At 45.8% G+C, this 15,774-nt stretch overlaps 1 protein-coding gene across 1 annotated transcript in view; it reads right to left on the bottom strand.

The window, feature by feature from the left end:
• Positions 1-1,100: 1,100 nt before the first annotated feature.
• Medag (mesenteric estrogen dependent adipogenesis) overlaps positions 1,101-15,774 on the bottom strand; it is a 19,276-nt gene continuing 4,602 nt past the window's right edge. The window contains exons 2-5 of the mRNA XM_021163369.1: positions 9,984-10,093; positions 5,186-5,298; positions 4,723-5,008; positions 1,101-2,380 (exon numbers count right to left, since the gene is read on the bottom strand). Of these exons, the coding sequence (XP_021019028.1) occupies positions 2,256-2,380; positions 4,723-5,008; positions 5,186-5,298; positions 9,984-10,093 (634 nt within the window). The 3' untranslated portion in view covers positions 1,101-2,255. The remainder of the gene's footprint in view (positions 2,381-4,722; positions 5,009-5,185; positions 5,299-9,983; positions 10,094-15,774) is intronic.

Here is a 15,774-nt window from a genome sequence, read left to right as displayed (position 1 = left end):
TATAAGAGAGTAAGCTGAGCAAAGCAAGTCAGTAAAGAATATCCCTCCATGGCCTCTGCATCAGCTCCTGCTTTCTGACCTGCTTGAGTTCCAGTCCTGACTTCCTTTGGTGATGAACAGCAGTATGGAAGTGTACCCCAAATAAACCCTTTCCTCCCCAACTTGCTTCTTGGTCATATTGTTTGTGCAGGAATAGAAACCCTGTCTAAGACAGCCATCCTACAGACTTTGTACTATTCTTACATGCTGGTTGTCCAAACCAGGCCATGTGCATGCCCAGTTTGGAGCCTCTTTCAGCCAGGAAGAGTTTTCACCAATTTATAGATTTACCAATCTTAATTTGAGATATTTGTCAATAAGATACACTATCATCGTGTGTTTTAACTTTTGGATCAACTAAAAAAAGATTTTTTTAAACAAGGGACCCACAATGCTTGTTAGTAGGACTTTTTTTTTCCATTTTATTTATTTATTTAATGTATGTGAATACACTGTAGCTGTCTTCAGACACACACCAGAAGAGGGCATCGGATTCCCATTACAGATGGTCGTGAGCCACCATGTGGTTGCTGGGAATTGGACTCAGGACCTGTGGAAGAGCAGTCAGTGCTAAATAACTGCTGAGCCATCTCTCCAGCCCAACTAAGACATCTTAATGATGAAATTAACTTCCCAGATCTTCAATCCATTTCCTGGGGTGATTACTGGCTATTTTCTCAGTTCGGTTTCAAAAGAAAATTGTCAATGTTATGAATAGTTTTTTATTTCCTTTGGGAAGAGTTTAATTCTTGCTGTGTGCCCAAGGTTTATTTCTGCTGATTGGAGAACCGGTTAGAATTTATTATTTTCCTTTTTTACTGAATTTAATAACATATTTATCCTCCTGTGACGAAGTGACACTTTCTTTTCTCCTTCTCAACCTTCATTTTCTTTCTCCAAATACTCTATGGCTTCTCTCTCTAAGTCCCTTCTTGAGGTAGCAGCTGTTAAAGCCACAGCCCTCCCATTCTTAATGTTCCACAGAGCAACCCCACCACCTGCAGACTTCAAGGGGCCACCCTGTACCTTCTTTTTAGCCACAAATTAAATTCATTACAAGGTGAATGCTAAGAAAACTTTTAATTGTGCATATGTACTAGGTAGCATCTCAGATACAAATGGCTGGCCATCAACCTTACTATCAAAATATGCAGTGTGGGAATATGTTTTTAGAAGGGCAGAAAAGATGCCACAAGGGGCCCATAAATCTGCCTTCTTATGAGTATAGGTGGGAATTCACATGTGCAATGATGCGGGTTTGTTTTTATTAGACAGTCTCCTGTAGTAATAGAGCAAGTTGGCCTTGAACTCCCTATGTAGCCAAGGATGGTCTTGAACTCCTCATTCTACTTCCTCCACCTCCCAAGTGCTAGAATTACAGGCACCAGGCCCGACCACTCACGCAAACTTTTATATGTGGATCGGATCATTTTTTTTCCCCTTTCAGTGAATCCCACTGGAGCTGTGGGGCAGAAAGTGCCCTGATGTCTAGTGTTCCATGGTAATGGCTTAGTTTCCCTGGGCTTTTCTTCTCATATTAAGATTGCTAAATCGTATTTCAAACACCAACTAGTAGGGTGTACCTGCAGGGAGGAGGACCCTCCCTTGTCACTGTTTGATTGGCGCCCCACCTGGCTTTACATTTCAGGGAGGGCTCATCCTTGTGGCCTGCAGAGATCCTTCAGCAGCCAGTATCTTGAATGTTCATCCCATTGGCAGGTTGGACATCAGATTTGTTTCCCAGGGAAATATCAGTACTGGCTTTACCCGACACATTTGCAAGAGAATAGTTTAGCCCCGAGGCTTGATGGGGCTGCTGGCTGCAGAGGGCCAGTCTGTGATCCAGGATACATTACAGGTTAGCATCCCAGTCAGATGCCTCCCGCAGAGGTTACCAGGAAGGTCTCCAGAGTGCCAGGGTGCTAAGCAAAGTTCATGGGTGCTTGGTTGCCCCTGAGAATTCCCCAGAGAAGTGTTCAATGTTAATGACACCCTACGCCGTAGAGACAAAGTCCTTCCATCCCATAATCATAACCTTGATGGAAGCCACTGGACCTGCCAGTGCCTAGGAATGGGAAAGGGGGTCCTCTATAGAACCTTGGAGGACCAGAGGTTGGCAAAGGGATAGAAATGTCCACTTCCTGCCCCCTCTTACCCCTTTAACCCACTATGTGCCACAGACCCCCAAAGGGCGACAGCTTGAATGTTCAGACCAATCAGATAAGTTGGCTGGATGTCTCTTCAGATTCCAGAAGACTTGGAAATGAGAATTCTGCCAAAAGTGGTTCTGTAACCGATGATCTGGGTGACAGGTTGCAGTTGAAAACGTCATCTATTGAACCTAAAAACACAGTAAATAAGGCATTCATTAAACCATCACTACGGAAAGAAAGAGTGTCTCTGAAACTCATCCAAAACAGCCATTTCAGCAATTAGCAGGGAATCCTGGTTTCCACGGGGACACTCAAAAACTAAGTAGAAGTGCATTGATTTCTGCTTATCTGTGCTATGACTGTTGGCTGGGTGTGATGGCACACACTTTTAATCCCAGCACTCAGGAGGCAGAGGTTGGTGGATCTCTGTGAGTTTGTGGCCAGCCTGGTCTACACAGCAAGTTTCAGGCTAGCCAGGGAGGGCTACATAATGAGATTCACAAACAACAACAACAAAAATATTGATGGGCATTCAGGGCTATGACTGCTTTCCACTGGGCTGGAGATCTGAAGTACAGCAGCATGTATTGGGAAAGGGATGCTTGAGACAGAGGCCAGGGTCAGGGGTCAGGAGTCAGATTCTGACTGTTGGTTGGTTTCCTCATCTTGCAGGACGGAGGAAGAAAACAAGGGCTTCCTACATGAGGGGCAAGGACTCTTCTACTGAGCTACACTCCCAGCTAGAGATCAGCTTCTGGAGTGGACAGAACCAGGTTGGCAGTCAGTCTAAGGGCTGTGTGCCAGGCTTGGCAGCCTGCCAGTGCAACAGGTGTGCCTAGCTGTGCTCTCTGCAATGGCAGCCAACTCCCAGGGGGCTGTCTTCTCCAGGGCTCACCCTAGATCTGGCTCAGGGGTAACTTTCTAGGGAATGTGACACTTTGTTACCCTGTGTGCCCTAGTGGAAACCCTAAGCAGATACAGAGGCAGAGAGGGAGTCACAATGAAACAGGAAGGCTGTCCAAGAAGCTGGGGCCAGTGGGTGAGACTGAGGACCCAGCAACAGTAGCACAGTCAAGGTAAGCCGGCCCACAAAGCTTTTGTTTGTAACAGGCAGAGAGAGGAGGTTGGGAGGTGAGCAGAAACAGAGCCTGAAATGGAGGAGAGAAACAGACTCAGAGAAAGAAAAGCAAGAGAAAGAAGAAGGGACATTCCCAGAAGGGGAAGAAGGGAGGAAAGGACACAGACAAATTTTTAGGAGGTGGGGGGAAGCCCCTGACTTTTGCTACACACAAAGGAAGAAAGAGCTGCCACTAAACACAATTAATCCAGACCGTTGACATCTGCTCTGCAGAACATTACAGGGGCCCTGAGCTGGCAGTTGCTGCAAACAGCCACCAGAGCCCTAATCCAGGAAGTGCTCTGGGGCCCCCTGGACTAGCTAACCCTAGTCAGAGAACAGCTCAGGAGGAGGAAGCCATCTGTCTGAGCCACACGCATTTCAAAGCCTAGAGCCCACCATATGCCGTGTGTGTTCTTTAACTGAAACCTTCCTAGGAGTTATCCTTGCAGTATCTAGGAACCCTTCCGAATATACTGTTAAGACAGAGACCAAGCCGGGTGTGGTGGCACACGCCTTTAATCCCAGCACTTGGGAGGCAGAGGCAGGCGGATTTCTGAGTTCGAGGCCAGCCTGGTCTACAAAGTGAGTTCCAGGACAGCCAGAGCTATACAGAAAAACCCTGTCTAGAAAAAACAAAAACAAACAAACAAACAAACAAACAAAAAAGACAGAGACCACAGCCATGAGACATGTAAACTGGCTGCCGGCTCTGTTTCCTGAGTTCATGTGAAGGTAATGGGGGAGCCAGCCCTCTTCCAAGTAGTTTAAACCTCATGTGCTGAAATGAGCATAGTCGTTTAAGTTAGTAATTTTTCACTTAATAATTTCAGGTTCCCCTCTGCTTTGGCTGATCATATAACTGCTATATCAGAAAATTTAGGGAGCTTACAAGAAAAACTCACTATGCCTTTCTTCCTTTTTCTTTTCTTTTTCCTTTCCTCCTCTTTCCTTTTTATTGGAAACAGGACCCCCCTGTGTTGCCTAGACTGGCCTCAAACTCCTGGATTCATCTCGTCCTCCAGTCACACCCTTGCTGCAGCCTCATGTCCAGCTGGAATACAGGTGCAAGCCACCAAGCCCAGCTGGAATACAGGTGCATGCCACCATGACCAGCTCCTCCTTCAGGCTAACAAATGCCTCTTATTCCTTCCTTCCCAAGTTGGAGGTACCAGGTTTTTTGGTTTTGTTTTTAACTCACTATCTGGGACTTGCTGTGTAAACCAGGCTGGCCTTGAACTCATAGAGACCAACTGGCCTTAGCTTCTAAGTACTAGGATCAAAGGCATAGACCAGGGTATCGATCACTGTTCTTTCTGGTAAAGAGGCAGGCCTCTGGCATTTCAGTTAGTGGCTTTTATTCTACCCTTCGAGCTAACCACTTTCCCCACACCCTGAGAGTTTGTGACCTACCTCTAGATGTGACGCTAAATTTCCGATCAGAGAAACTACTCCTTCGTATTAGAGGTTCGCTCATTTTTTCCAGAAATAACTTGATCGTTTCTTTCTTTTCTGGGTTCGTACTTGTCAAGTTCAGAACCTTTCCGTGCACTTTTACGGTGGAATTGCTGAGCCCAAACCAGTAGAAGAAATCAAACAGGGCGTCTGCCTTGAATTCGTAGGTGAAGCTCAAATTCTCTCCATTTAGCACAATCGTTCCTGGAGGGAAGAAATTCTTCACTACTTCCTGGAAATCAAACTGAAAGAGAAAAGAGTTTATTGGCATGGGGTAGGAAACCATCGTGAGCGTTATAGAATCTACCGCAACTTGAATGTCCGCAGCAGAACACCCTGAGAGGGAGTGGCAGGTGCCCGGGAGGAAGGGGTGTGGTCCCTTTGTGGGGGCGGGAGCCCTCATGAGGAAAGCCCTGCTCACCTGAAGTCTATAGCTTTCTCCAATCACTGAGGAAATGACCATGTCCATCCCTTGCTCTATCTGTCTTCTTATCTTGGGGTGCCTTGTGTTCACAAGAAACGCGTAGGTCCTTTCTAGAAGTCAGGAAGCAGACGTTAGAAAAAGTGTTGTTGCTGGGCAGTGGTGGCATACGCCTTTAATCCCAGCCCTTGGGAGGCAGGGGCAGGTGGATTTCTGAGTTCTGGGCCAGCCTGGTCTACAGAGTGAGATCCAGGACAGCCAGGGCTACACAGAGAAACCCTGTCTCAAAAAAAAAAAAAAAAAAAAAGTGTTGTTTGTGTGCTTCTGATTAGCAGAGGTGTGGCTGGATCCTCTTTGGAAGATGGCCATGCAGCCACTTTCTTTCCTGCCAGCTTCCTGTTAAGGTTTTGTCTTTTACTGTCTATTGCAATGCTAAGTGTGGGCCCCCAAGACCTGGAGTCTTCATGTAACTGTGTAACCTGCTCCCAAGTTAATTCTGATTGGTGAATAAAGATTCCGACAGCCTATAGCTGAGCATAAGAGACATAGGTGGGGTTTAGGTTTCGAGGGTTTGTAAGATGAAGAAGGTGCAGGAGAGGAGGAAGGAGAAGCAGCCGTGGGTTAAGGATCAAGAGATCATGGCTCTGAAGGCTGTCCAATGAGAGCTAAGAGTGGTCCCGTGGAACTTAATAAATAGTAAGTAATAACTTGGGGTTGGGTAAGCAGCTGCCCAGCTCTTGTGCTGGTTTGAATATTCTTGGTCCAGGGAGTGGCACTTTTAGAAGGTGTGGCCCTGTTGGAGTAGGTGTGTCACTGTGGGTGTGGACTTTAAGACGTGTCATTTTAGCTGCTGGGAAGCCAATTCTCTACTAGTTGTCTTCAGATGAAGATGCAGAACTCTCAGCTCCTCCTGTGCCACGCCTGCCTGGATGCTGCCATGTTCCCACCTTGATGATAACGGACTGAACCTCTGAACCTGTAAGCCAGCCCCAGTTAAATGTTGTCCTTATAAGAGTTGCCTTGGTCATGGTGTCTGCTCACAGCAGTAAAACCCTAACTAAGACAGAGGCTTATTGTAACTATGAAGGTTATGAGTGTGTCTTTCATCCAGGAACTAATAACCAAGGCAGGGTAGAAACCCTGGTCTGGGACTTAAATATTTAATACATAATACCACCAGAGCCTAGTGAGATTTCTAGAAATGTTTCCCAGAGCGTTGTAATTTTGAAAGGCACTCTGGGCCACCATGAGATCAGTTTAGGGAATCAGCTACCTCTGATATCTATCGGAAGCCCTTTGCATGAGAACATCCTCTCCACAGCCAGCGTGCTCCAGGATGGACAGGAATGTGAAGTCCCATGTGGCTAGCTTCTCATCTTGCCTGCCTCGCTGGATGTATAAAGAGTAGCCTGGTTCCCAGCAGCATCTCACTTGCAAAGCAGAAAACCAGCAGAATTCAGGGAAGATGCCTCCTGGGCTTTCTACCCGACCAGTCTCTGGGAGAACTGGCCCTTACTGTCAAGGAGGAGCTAAGTTCTTTTGGCTTTTGTTTGGTTGGTTGTTCCCCCCCCCCCAGGTTTCTTTGTATAGCCCCCCCCCCCCCTGTCCTAGAACTCACTCTGTAGATCAGGCTGGTTTCCTTTTTTTTTTTTTAAACATTCATTTATTGATGGTGTTTATACGCTTGAAGGCATGCATGCAGAAATCAAAGGACAGCTTGCTTGAATCAGCCCTTGCCTCTGCATTGTGGTTGCTGGGGTGAAATTTAGGCTCCCTAAGCTTCTAAGGCAGATTTTCAGCCCGTGGGGGCATATCCCCTTTAGGGACCACATATCAGATGTCCTGCATATCAGACATTTTTTACAGTTTTTAACAGTAGCAATATTAGTCATGGAATAGTCATGAAATAGTTTATGGTTGGGGCTCCTTAGAACATGAAGAACTGTCTTAAAGGGTTGCAGCCTTAGGAAGGTTGAGGAGCACTTTAAAGCATTCCATTGCCCCAGGCTAGAGTTTCCAGCACCAAGACACTGGAAGTAGAGCCTACCCGCTGATCTTACTCAACCCAGGATATAAACAAAGACAAGATTCTTCCCTCATTTAAAAATACCGGACTCTTATTAACTACTAATCTCTCTCCATCCCTCAGAATCAAGCAGACTTTACTCAAGTGCGTCATCAAGAGAGGCGAGACATGCATGCTAGCGTCTGTCTAAAGGCAGGACCAGCTGTTGTGTGATTATTCTGAGACCATTCTATTGCTTTGTGGATGTCTCAGGGGTAAACCCCGAGGGTCAAAGGCAAGCATTTACATTCTTAAGGAATGGAGTTTTTGGAAGATTTATTTATTTTCCTTTTATGTGCATGGATGTTTTGCCTGCTTGCATGCCCGTGGACCTCTTGTCCAGTGCTCTCAGAGTCCACAGAAGCCACCATATGCCTAGTTACAGATAGTTGTAACACCATGTGGGTGCTGGGAATCGAACCCAGGTCCACTGGAAGTGCAGCCAGTGAGCTTTACTGCGGAGCCATCTCTCCAGCCCTGAAAGTATTTTAAACTAAGCTTACTCACTTTTAGTCTTCCTGCCCACATTTCCCCTTCTTCTGAAGTTTTAAAAGGAACTTAAGATATTAACCATCTTATATGCTGCTTGAGATGACACATAAAATAAAGCAAGCAGGCTAGCTGGGACCAGAAATTGAATTTCATGCAAAGCAACCAAGACCTTTCAAAGGCCCGTTAAACAACTAGGCCTAGCCTCTCGCAGCTGGGCAGGTTGTACCCTGCACATTTACAGACCTGCCAATCTGTGTGTTCACTATGACAGACTTCTAGATGACGCAGTGCTTGTCTGGAGGACAAGGTAACTGCTAATTTGCATATAAAATGCTGTCTAGAAGAGCAGCAGAGCTGACATGTTGCCTTAGTTATAGCTGTCATAGCATAAGCTTAGCAATCTTTGGTTTCTATATTATAGAACTTTTCCCACGTCCTAGCTTTTCTGGAAACTGACCAGCTGTTGGTTGGGTTCCCATACCTCCTCTGGTGCCCCCTCCTGTAGACATTGTCATGCAACTATGATCTGTGAGCTTCCCGCAGATCCCTTCTGATACCACACTTGGAACTTTGATTAAAAGGCTAAACTCAGAGGTATCATTCTTTCTTTCAATTCCTCCTGAGGGAGTGAGTCGGGGTGTGTGTGTGTGTGTGTGTGTGCAGGGGGAGGGGGAGCAGGAACCTACACATCTGTGAATTACCACCCTGGAGACCTGGTTGGCTTCCTGGCTATTGCTGAGCTGGAGCACATGTGGTACTAGGATGCTCTCACAGTGTGGCTGATCAATGTGCCCTCTCCTCTCTTCTGCAGACAGAGAGCTCTGACTTGGAGTTATGGATGATGAGCACAGAGCCTTCCAATAACCAACTGAGAGGGGAGGCTTGGGCCAGTCTGTCTGAAGTGAGCCAGTTACTACTTATTACCCTGGACTCACTTGAAGAATACTACCTAAAGTCAAGGTCTACAATTTCACTTAACACTGAGTGTTTTGCTGGAAACTTTCCTGTAGTGGTAATTAGTTACCATTTTGAGCTCCTGATAGGTTGCACCTGCCCGAGAGCTATCTTGATCTGAGAATGAAAGACACAGCCTCTTAACCTCTGAACCATCTCTCCAGCCCTTAAATTTTATTTTAAATTATGTGCGTGTGTGTCCAGTATGATTTGTGTACATGAGTGCAGTGTCTTCAGGGGCCAGAAGAGGGCGTTAGATTTCTCAGAGCTGGGGCTGCAGGAAGTTGTCAGTCACCTGATGTGGGTACTGGGAACCCAATCCAGGTCCTCTGCAAGAAGAAAAGGTCATGCTTTTAGCTCTTGACTCGTTTCTGTTGCCATAGTTAATAACTTTCCTAGGATAGAGGGATAACGTGCTATTTCAGCAGGATGCAAAGCGATCCTACCTATGGGGTACATATGTTATGTTATAGATGAGGAAACTAGGGGTTTTTTTTCCCCTGAAGGTAGTTAGCTATAAGTGCTTCAGGTTTTGTGTTTCTGAGTGTAGAGCTGCATGTTTAAACACAGCTCTTTAGGGTTTTCACATTAACTGGTAACAACCGTGTAACAGTGTTAACATTTCTCCATTTTTCTTCCCTCCTCTGCTCAGACTGATAATGTGGGGAAGTGTTGGGGACTTGATTTCATGGATTCCCAAATTCCATGGTAATTCCCACGTTTGCTTGTAAGACATAGCAGGTCACTGCCCCCAATTGATTTTGATTGGGAAATAAAGATGCCAACAGCCAATGGCTGGGCAGGTAGACTGAGGTGAGAATTGGTGAGAGAATAAGGAGGCAGAGATCCCCCATGGTGGGGAAGAACAAAGACCAGACCTAAAGGCCTGATGACATGTGAGAATCAGGGTAAGTAGCCACACAGGCCACTTCCTCAATTGGCCCTGGGATAGCAAAGGTGAAATCTAGATTTTATAAGATGTTGACTAAGGACTACCAGAGGGGAGTGTTTGCTAGTAGCAGGAAGGATTAGACATGTCCAGCCATTAAGCTAGTCAAGGCATATTAAAATTAACTGGTGTGTGTGTGTGTGTGAAACAAATTGGTAAAAAATTTTAAATTTCTTTGAAAAAAGAATTGTCAGCTTGGCGTGGTGGTGCACGCTTTTAATCCCAATACTCGGGAGGCAGAAGCAGGCAGATCTCTGTGAGTTTGAGGTATATATACCAGCTTGGTATATATATATATATATATATATATATATATATATATATATATATACACCCACCTTTTGAGATGTCCTTCTTGGTCTGCACGTTAATAAAGAACACCATAGGTTTGCTCAGTATCGTTTCCCTGTAGTCTTTATAATCACAGTAGTTGGTCAGTTCCACGTATCTACGGAAAAAGCAGAAATAGCTGGAGATGTGGCATCCACTCCCAGGTGAGGCAGGGGGGACGTGCTGACTGGACATGCACCTGCCTCAGCCGTGGCCTTTGAGGGATGTTTCCTAAAATGTATCCTAACAGAGGGTACCACATTTTGTACATATAAGGAAATCACCTTCTGGACACTGCTGATTGGCTGAGGGTTCTATGGCCTCTGGGATGGCTTGGTATCAATGTGTAGCTTTACCAGAGGAGCCTAGTGTCATATATCATGTGGGCAAAAGAGTTCATCAGAAGGTATCAGAATCCTGAGTCCCCTTGGATCAATAGTGAACAACGCTCCCCATCCCCTCTGTCTGTCTGTCTGTCTGTCTGTCTGTCTGTCTCTGTCTCTCTGAATCACTCTGTGTCTCTGTCTCTCTCTATGTTTGTCTGTCTACAATAAATACCTCCCGCATAATCTTAAAAATAAAACAAAAAACAAAATTGAAAAGGTGGAACTCGCTGAATCTTCTCTCGTGGACTCATCTTGTCTACTAGGTCTGGAATTTTCTATCTCCTCCCCATTTCCCCATTCTAATCCGGAAACAAGCACCCCTCCTGTGTGGATCACACCATTAATCATTATTCCCCAAAACTATTACTAATTCACATTTCCTCAATTCTCAGTTCGTATAAATGACAGAAAAGTCAAACTGCTAATGGATTTCTGCCCATATCCTCATTAAATTTAGCTCCCTTGGTTTTCCTCTACTATTCTACCCTAGAAAGGTTTGTCTGAATCCTGACTCTCAACCTGGCCAGTTAGCTTTCTCTCCAGTGCCCTCTGAGTTCTCCAAACAGCCTCCATATGCCTCCACACGGTTAATAAAAAGACCCAAATGCAAAGTGTGTTCCTTCAAGGGTGAGGTGGTCTGAATGAGCCCCTATAGAATCATGTGCTTAAATGCCTGGTCAATACTTAGTGGAATTGTTAGCGAAGAATTAAGAATTGTGCGGTCTTTTTGGAAGACGCATGTCTCTGGGGGCAGGTTTTTTAAAAGCCAATGTCAAGGGCCAATCTCTCTCTCTCTCTCTCTCTCTCTCTCTCTCTCTCTCTCTCTCTCTGCCTGCTTCCTTCACCTCACAATATAAAGCTCTCAGCTACTGCTCCAGCACCATGCCTGTCTGCTTCACACCATGATGCTGATGACAGACTAACTCTCTGAAACTCTATGCAAGCCCCCAACTAAACGCTCACTTTCACAGGAGTTGTCTTGGTCACAGTGTCTCTTCACAGCAGTAGAACATTTCCTAGCTGTCCTAGCTTCAGGGTCGGTGTGGGTGTGGGCAGTCTGAATGCTACCCAGCACTTGAAAGACACCTTGGCCATGATCCTTCTTAAATTTGGGTTGGTTCCGAGTGGGCCCAGGTGAAGCATCTGTGGGGAGCGAATGGGCCAGCTGAGCTGCAGCAGGGGCTGCCTTCTGCTACACTGGACAGACAGCAGGTACGCTGTAACTCCCCTGCCTCTGATGAGTCAGAGGTCACTTAAAGGGCCATCCAACCCCAGGGGTGTGCCAACACTGAGCATCTGAAAGTTTTGACAGCATCATTTATAGAAAAGAAGTATTCCATACATCTAACATGGCCACAGATAAGAACCACAGGGGTCCTTTCTTATCCATCCAGAAGATGCTGAAATCATTGGATGGCACCACATCTGTACACATCTGTACACTGGACAGTGACGCTAACACGCTAGAAAGCTAAATGATGGCAAAAGTGTAGCAAACATCTTCAGCCAGGATATTCAGGACAAGAGGATGTGGCACGTGCTGGCTCCCACCGGGAGGAACTTGATGAGAGACCACAGCCTATGACATGGCACGTGCTGGCTCCTACCAGAAGGAGTGTGACGAGAGACTACAGCCTCCGGATCTCAGTGGTGCACTGTTTAAAATGTACAATTTTCTAAAGTTTGGAGCTTTCAGTCTAGCATCTTTGACCGACGTTAACCACAGTTAACTTAAATGAGGGGAAGCCAGACTGAGCGAAGGACCAAATTCTAATTTATTAATTCCCTCGTTCCCAGTTCCCAGTTACGCTCCCTTTGTCAAACACCTCGAATCCCAATGAGATAAGTAAGCGTGGGTGTTTACTTGAAATTTATTATTATAAAAATTTGAACACAAAACTCAATTCAAAAAGATCAGAGGTCTCTTCATTCAGCTCCATGAGTGTCTCAGAATCTAACTTGGAGTTGATGCTTTTTCTTCAGGGTGTCTTACTAGACGACACTAGGGACCAGTTATTCTGGATTAGTAATGAAAATATCACCTCTCTGCACTGAACACTTACTGTGCTTGCTAAAGTTATCGTAGGGGATGGTAAAATGTAAACGGCTTTAAGGTTACTTTTATGTAGCAAGCCCTTTAACTCCCAGTCCTTCATTTTACCATGTCCCCCAATTGACTTTCAGGCTCTAACGTTCTAAGCCTGGCCCCAGAACAAGGATCAGAGGGCAGGACAATGTCAGAGAAAGCAGTGTTTCAGAATAATATATAATTCATGTCTAAGCTCAGTGATGTGTGAACTCCATTTCAGAACCAAAGCGCACTGTGACCTGAGCCACAGCTGACCTCGAACCTGGGTCATATCTCTCTGTGACCCACTGAGAGGTAGATTTTGATAATGCAAAGATGAGGAGGAAAATACCTTTGCCACCCAGAGCTACATGGTGCATTTGAGAGCCAGATAAAACACATAGATTTCAACGTGCAACAGAAGAGATAGAAGTCCTTCCTGCTTAGGGTGTGGTCCCTTGACCAATAGCATCAGCATGCCCCGTCCAAATACAGAACTCAAGCCCCAGGCCAGTTTCATCCAACTAGATCTGTGCTTTATCAAGAGCCCTAGGAACTTGCATGTTAAGCTGTCAACAGTTTGAGAAACACCCGTGTGTTAAAATAACTTATTATATTCTCCTGTAATAATTGTCATCTCTGAGGCTCACTGCCTCCGTCTGCTAACCTAGGTGTAGTCCTGGAATCTTCTAACCTCCGTACAATCTTATCAAGGCCTAAAACGTTTTCAGCTTCTGAGACTTGCTGCTAAATAAGCTCACCCTTTCTAGGTCTTTCTGAATTCTGGTTCGCTGGTTCAACTCAGCTGTTCTGGCTCAAACTCATCTCCAAGCCGACTGGTTCAATCTGGCTTCTCTCTCAGCCTCTGACTTATTCTGTCTTCACCTGTGACTAGCTTGTTCTCTCTTCAACCTGTGTCTGTAAAACTCTCCTGGTAAAACTGCCTCCTCCCCCACCCCACACCCCCTCTGCACTGCCCTTCAAGTAGCTTCCCTTCCCTCTCTCTTCTTGTGAGAGTTGGGCGTATCCTATTCTGCCAAATCTTTCTCTGATTTGTCACTTTGTCTGTCACTCAGTTAAGTCACTTTCAAACATGGCTGTTTCCTTCTAACAACTAAGTTTTCCTTCGTTGTTTAGGATTAAAGGTGTGTACCACCATGCCTGCACCTAAACTCTTCTTTACCTGAAACTTGCTCATACCAGGCTGGCCTTGAACTCAGAGATCTGCTTGCCTCTGTCTTCTGGGATTAAAGGTGTGTCTGTATTCCAGCCCATTCACTCAGACCTAGAAGGTCTTTGGATGTGACCCCTTGGTAGAGCAGTCATGGACTGAATTAAAATCTAAACCCGGAAAAGGGGGATCCCACTATTCAGATTTAAAAGCTGTCCTATCATTCATACACAGAGACACCAGGGGGAAAACAGGTCCTCTATATTCATAGATTCAAACTCCACTGTTTTACATCTCAGGCACCTAAATAAAGGAGAACAAGAACCAGGAACTAGTTACCTACTGAGGCGAGGTAGGTATGGGTAAGAGAAGGTTCTGTCACACCAAACACACACACACACAGGGAGGTTGGCAAGGAGTAAGAGGGCTGCAGAAGCTGGCGGGGGTGAGGTAGGATGGGAGGCTGGGTGTCAGAAGGCAGGCAGCCATTCAACAGTGACCAGTGCTGAGACTATTAAGTAGACAGAGTGTGGCTTAAAATCAGAGCGAGGCTCTGAAGGCACAAAGCCAGGAAAGGACTGCCTGGGCTATGATCTCTCAGGCGATTTAACTTAGCTCACACTCATTTTCATCACCAGGAAAGGAGGCTAGCAGCTTCCCACAAAAGGATGACTGGATCAAATGGTGCAAAGGGGGCTTGTGGGGTTACTAAGTAACAATGCCAAGACTAACACCTGACAAGGGTCAATACCTGCTATGACTTGTTTCTCCTGGATTTCATCAATTTAAATTCTGATACAGCAATGTTTTAAGACTGGGGTGATTCTTTTTAAATAGGTTTTATTTTTAATTATGGGTGCATGTGTTTCTGGGGGGTGTTTGTGCATGTGAGTGCAGTTGCCCACTGAGGCCAGAAGGTGGCACCAGATACGGCCCGGAGCTGGAGTTTACAGCCACTTGATTTAGATGGCTAGGAATAAAACTGCAGTTCTCGCTAAGCCATACCCATTTTGTCTTTATTTTATATGGCGATTATTATCCTCATGCCATTATTATTCTCAGCCATGGAAACTGAGTTACACAGAAGGTAAGGAAATGTCTCAGGGTTGCTCAACTGATACAGCGCAAAACTGGCCACTCAGGCTCACACACACTTCCTCTGGACTGGCTCCCACCCAGTTCAGTGTGTCCCAGAGAAGGGTTCTGCACACGTAGGTTTGTAGGTCTGAGACAGGAGGAAGAGGAGGGGTCTCAAGACAGAGCCCAAGCTAGCAAAGCAGAGACCTGCAAGCTGCCCCTGGGAGCGGCAACCTTGTGCGGGCTGGCAAACAGCCGGCACTCCTCACTGTAGAATCATAAGGCTTGGACAGCATAGGCCTTTACCCATAATTCCCAAGCATCCTACCCCCCAGGGGCCCCTGGGGAGGAGAGGGCTGTTGCTTATCTCCTGGCTAGTCAGCTGTAGATACGGGCAGATTCTATCATTTTTTTCCTTTAAAATCTCTGCACTTTTAAAAGACTGCTTTATATTTAATGTAAATGACGGATAGAACCCCAGTTATTTATTTGGGGCTCCTGGACCTGTGAGAAACTGCCACCAGCCATTGGAAGGCAGAGCCACTTCGTGTTTGAGGCAGTTTCCTGAAAACACAGGCATAGTTAGACAACGCTCCTTAGAAACCACGGGTTTTCTTTCATAGCATTCATTACTAATACTCATTTTCCCATCATAAAAAAATAAACAACAGTGGTGCCCCCGTTGTAACATATTACAAAATGACACTGGCAAATACTTTGCACCCTTCTGGGGATTCATGTTAATATTAGTAGCCACCCTTTCTGTTTTATTTTAGATTACTCAGGAACCTCTTTCACACCAGGAAGCAGTGCACGGGCAGAATTCAAGGTCATATTTGCCAGACATTGCCACTGTATGTCAGTCATAGGCTGCATCCTAGGGGGAAGACAGGTGGTGTGTATGTAAGTCTGTGTATGTGTGCGCAAGTGTGTAAGTATGTGTGTGTGTGCCCATGTGTGTGCGCGCCCATGTGTGATAGTCAAAGTGGGTTGGTCTTTCAAGTCACTTAGTAACCACTGATGTGTTTTATAAAATGGTGACAGTGATGCAGTGGAAGGGAGAGCACTGAGGGGCCCATGGCAAAGTGTCCCTTGGC

Source organism: Mus caroli, chromosome 5 (assembly GCF_900094665.2).
Source record: "Mus caroli chromosome 5, CAROLI_EIJ_v1.1, whole genome shotgun sequence".
Lineage (NCBI taxonomy): Eukaryota > Metazoa > Chordata > Mammalia > Rodentia > Muridae > Mus > Mus caroli.
The sequence above is the reverse complement of the archived record's forward strand: the minus strand, read 5'-3'. Positions and strand labels throughout refer to the sequence as shown.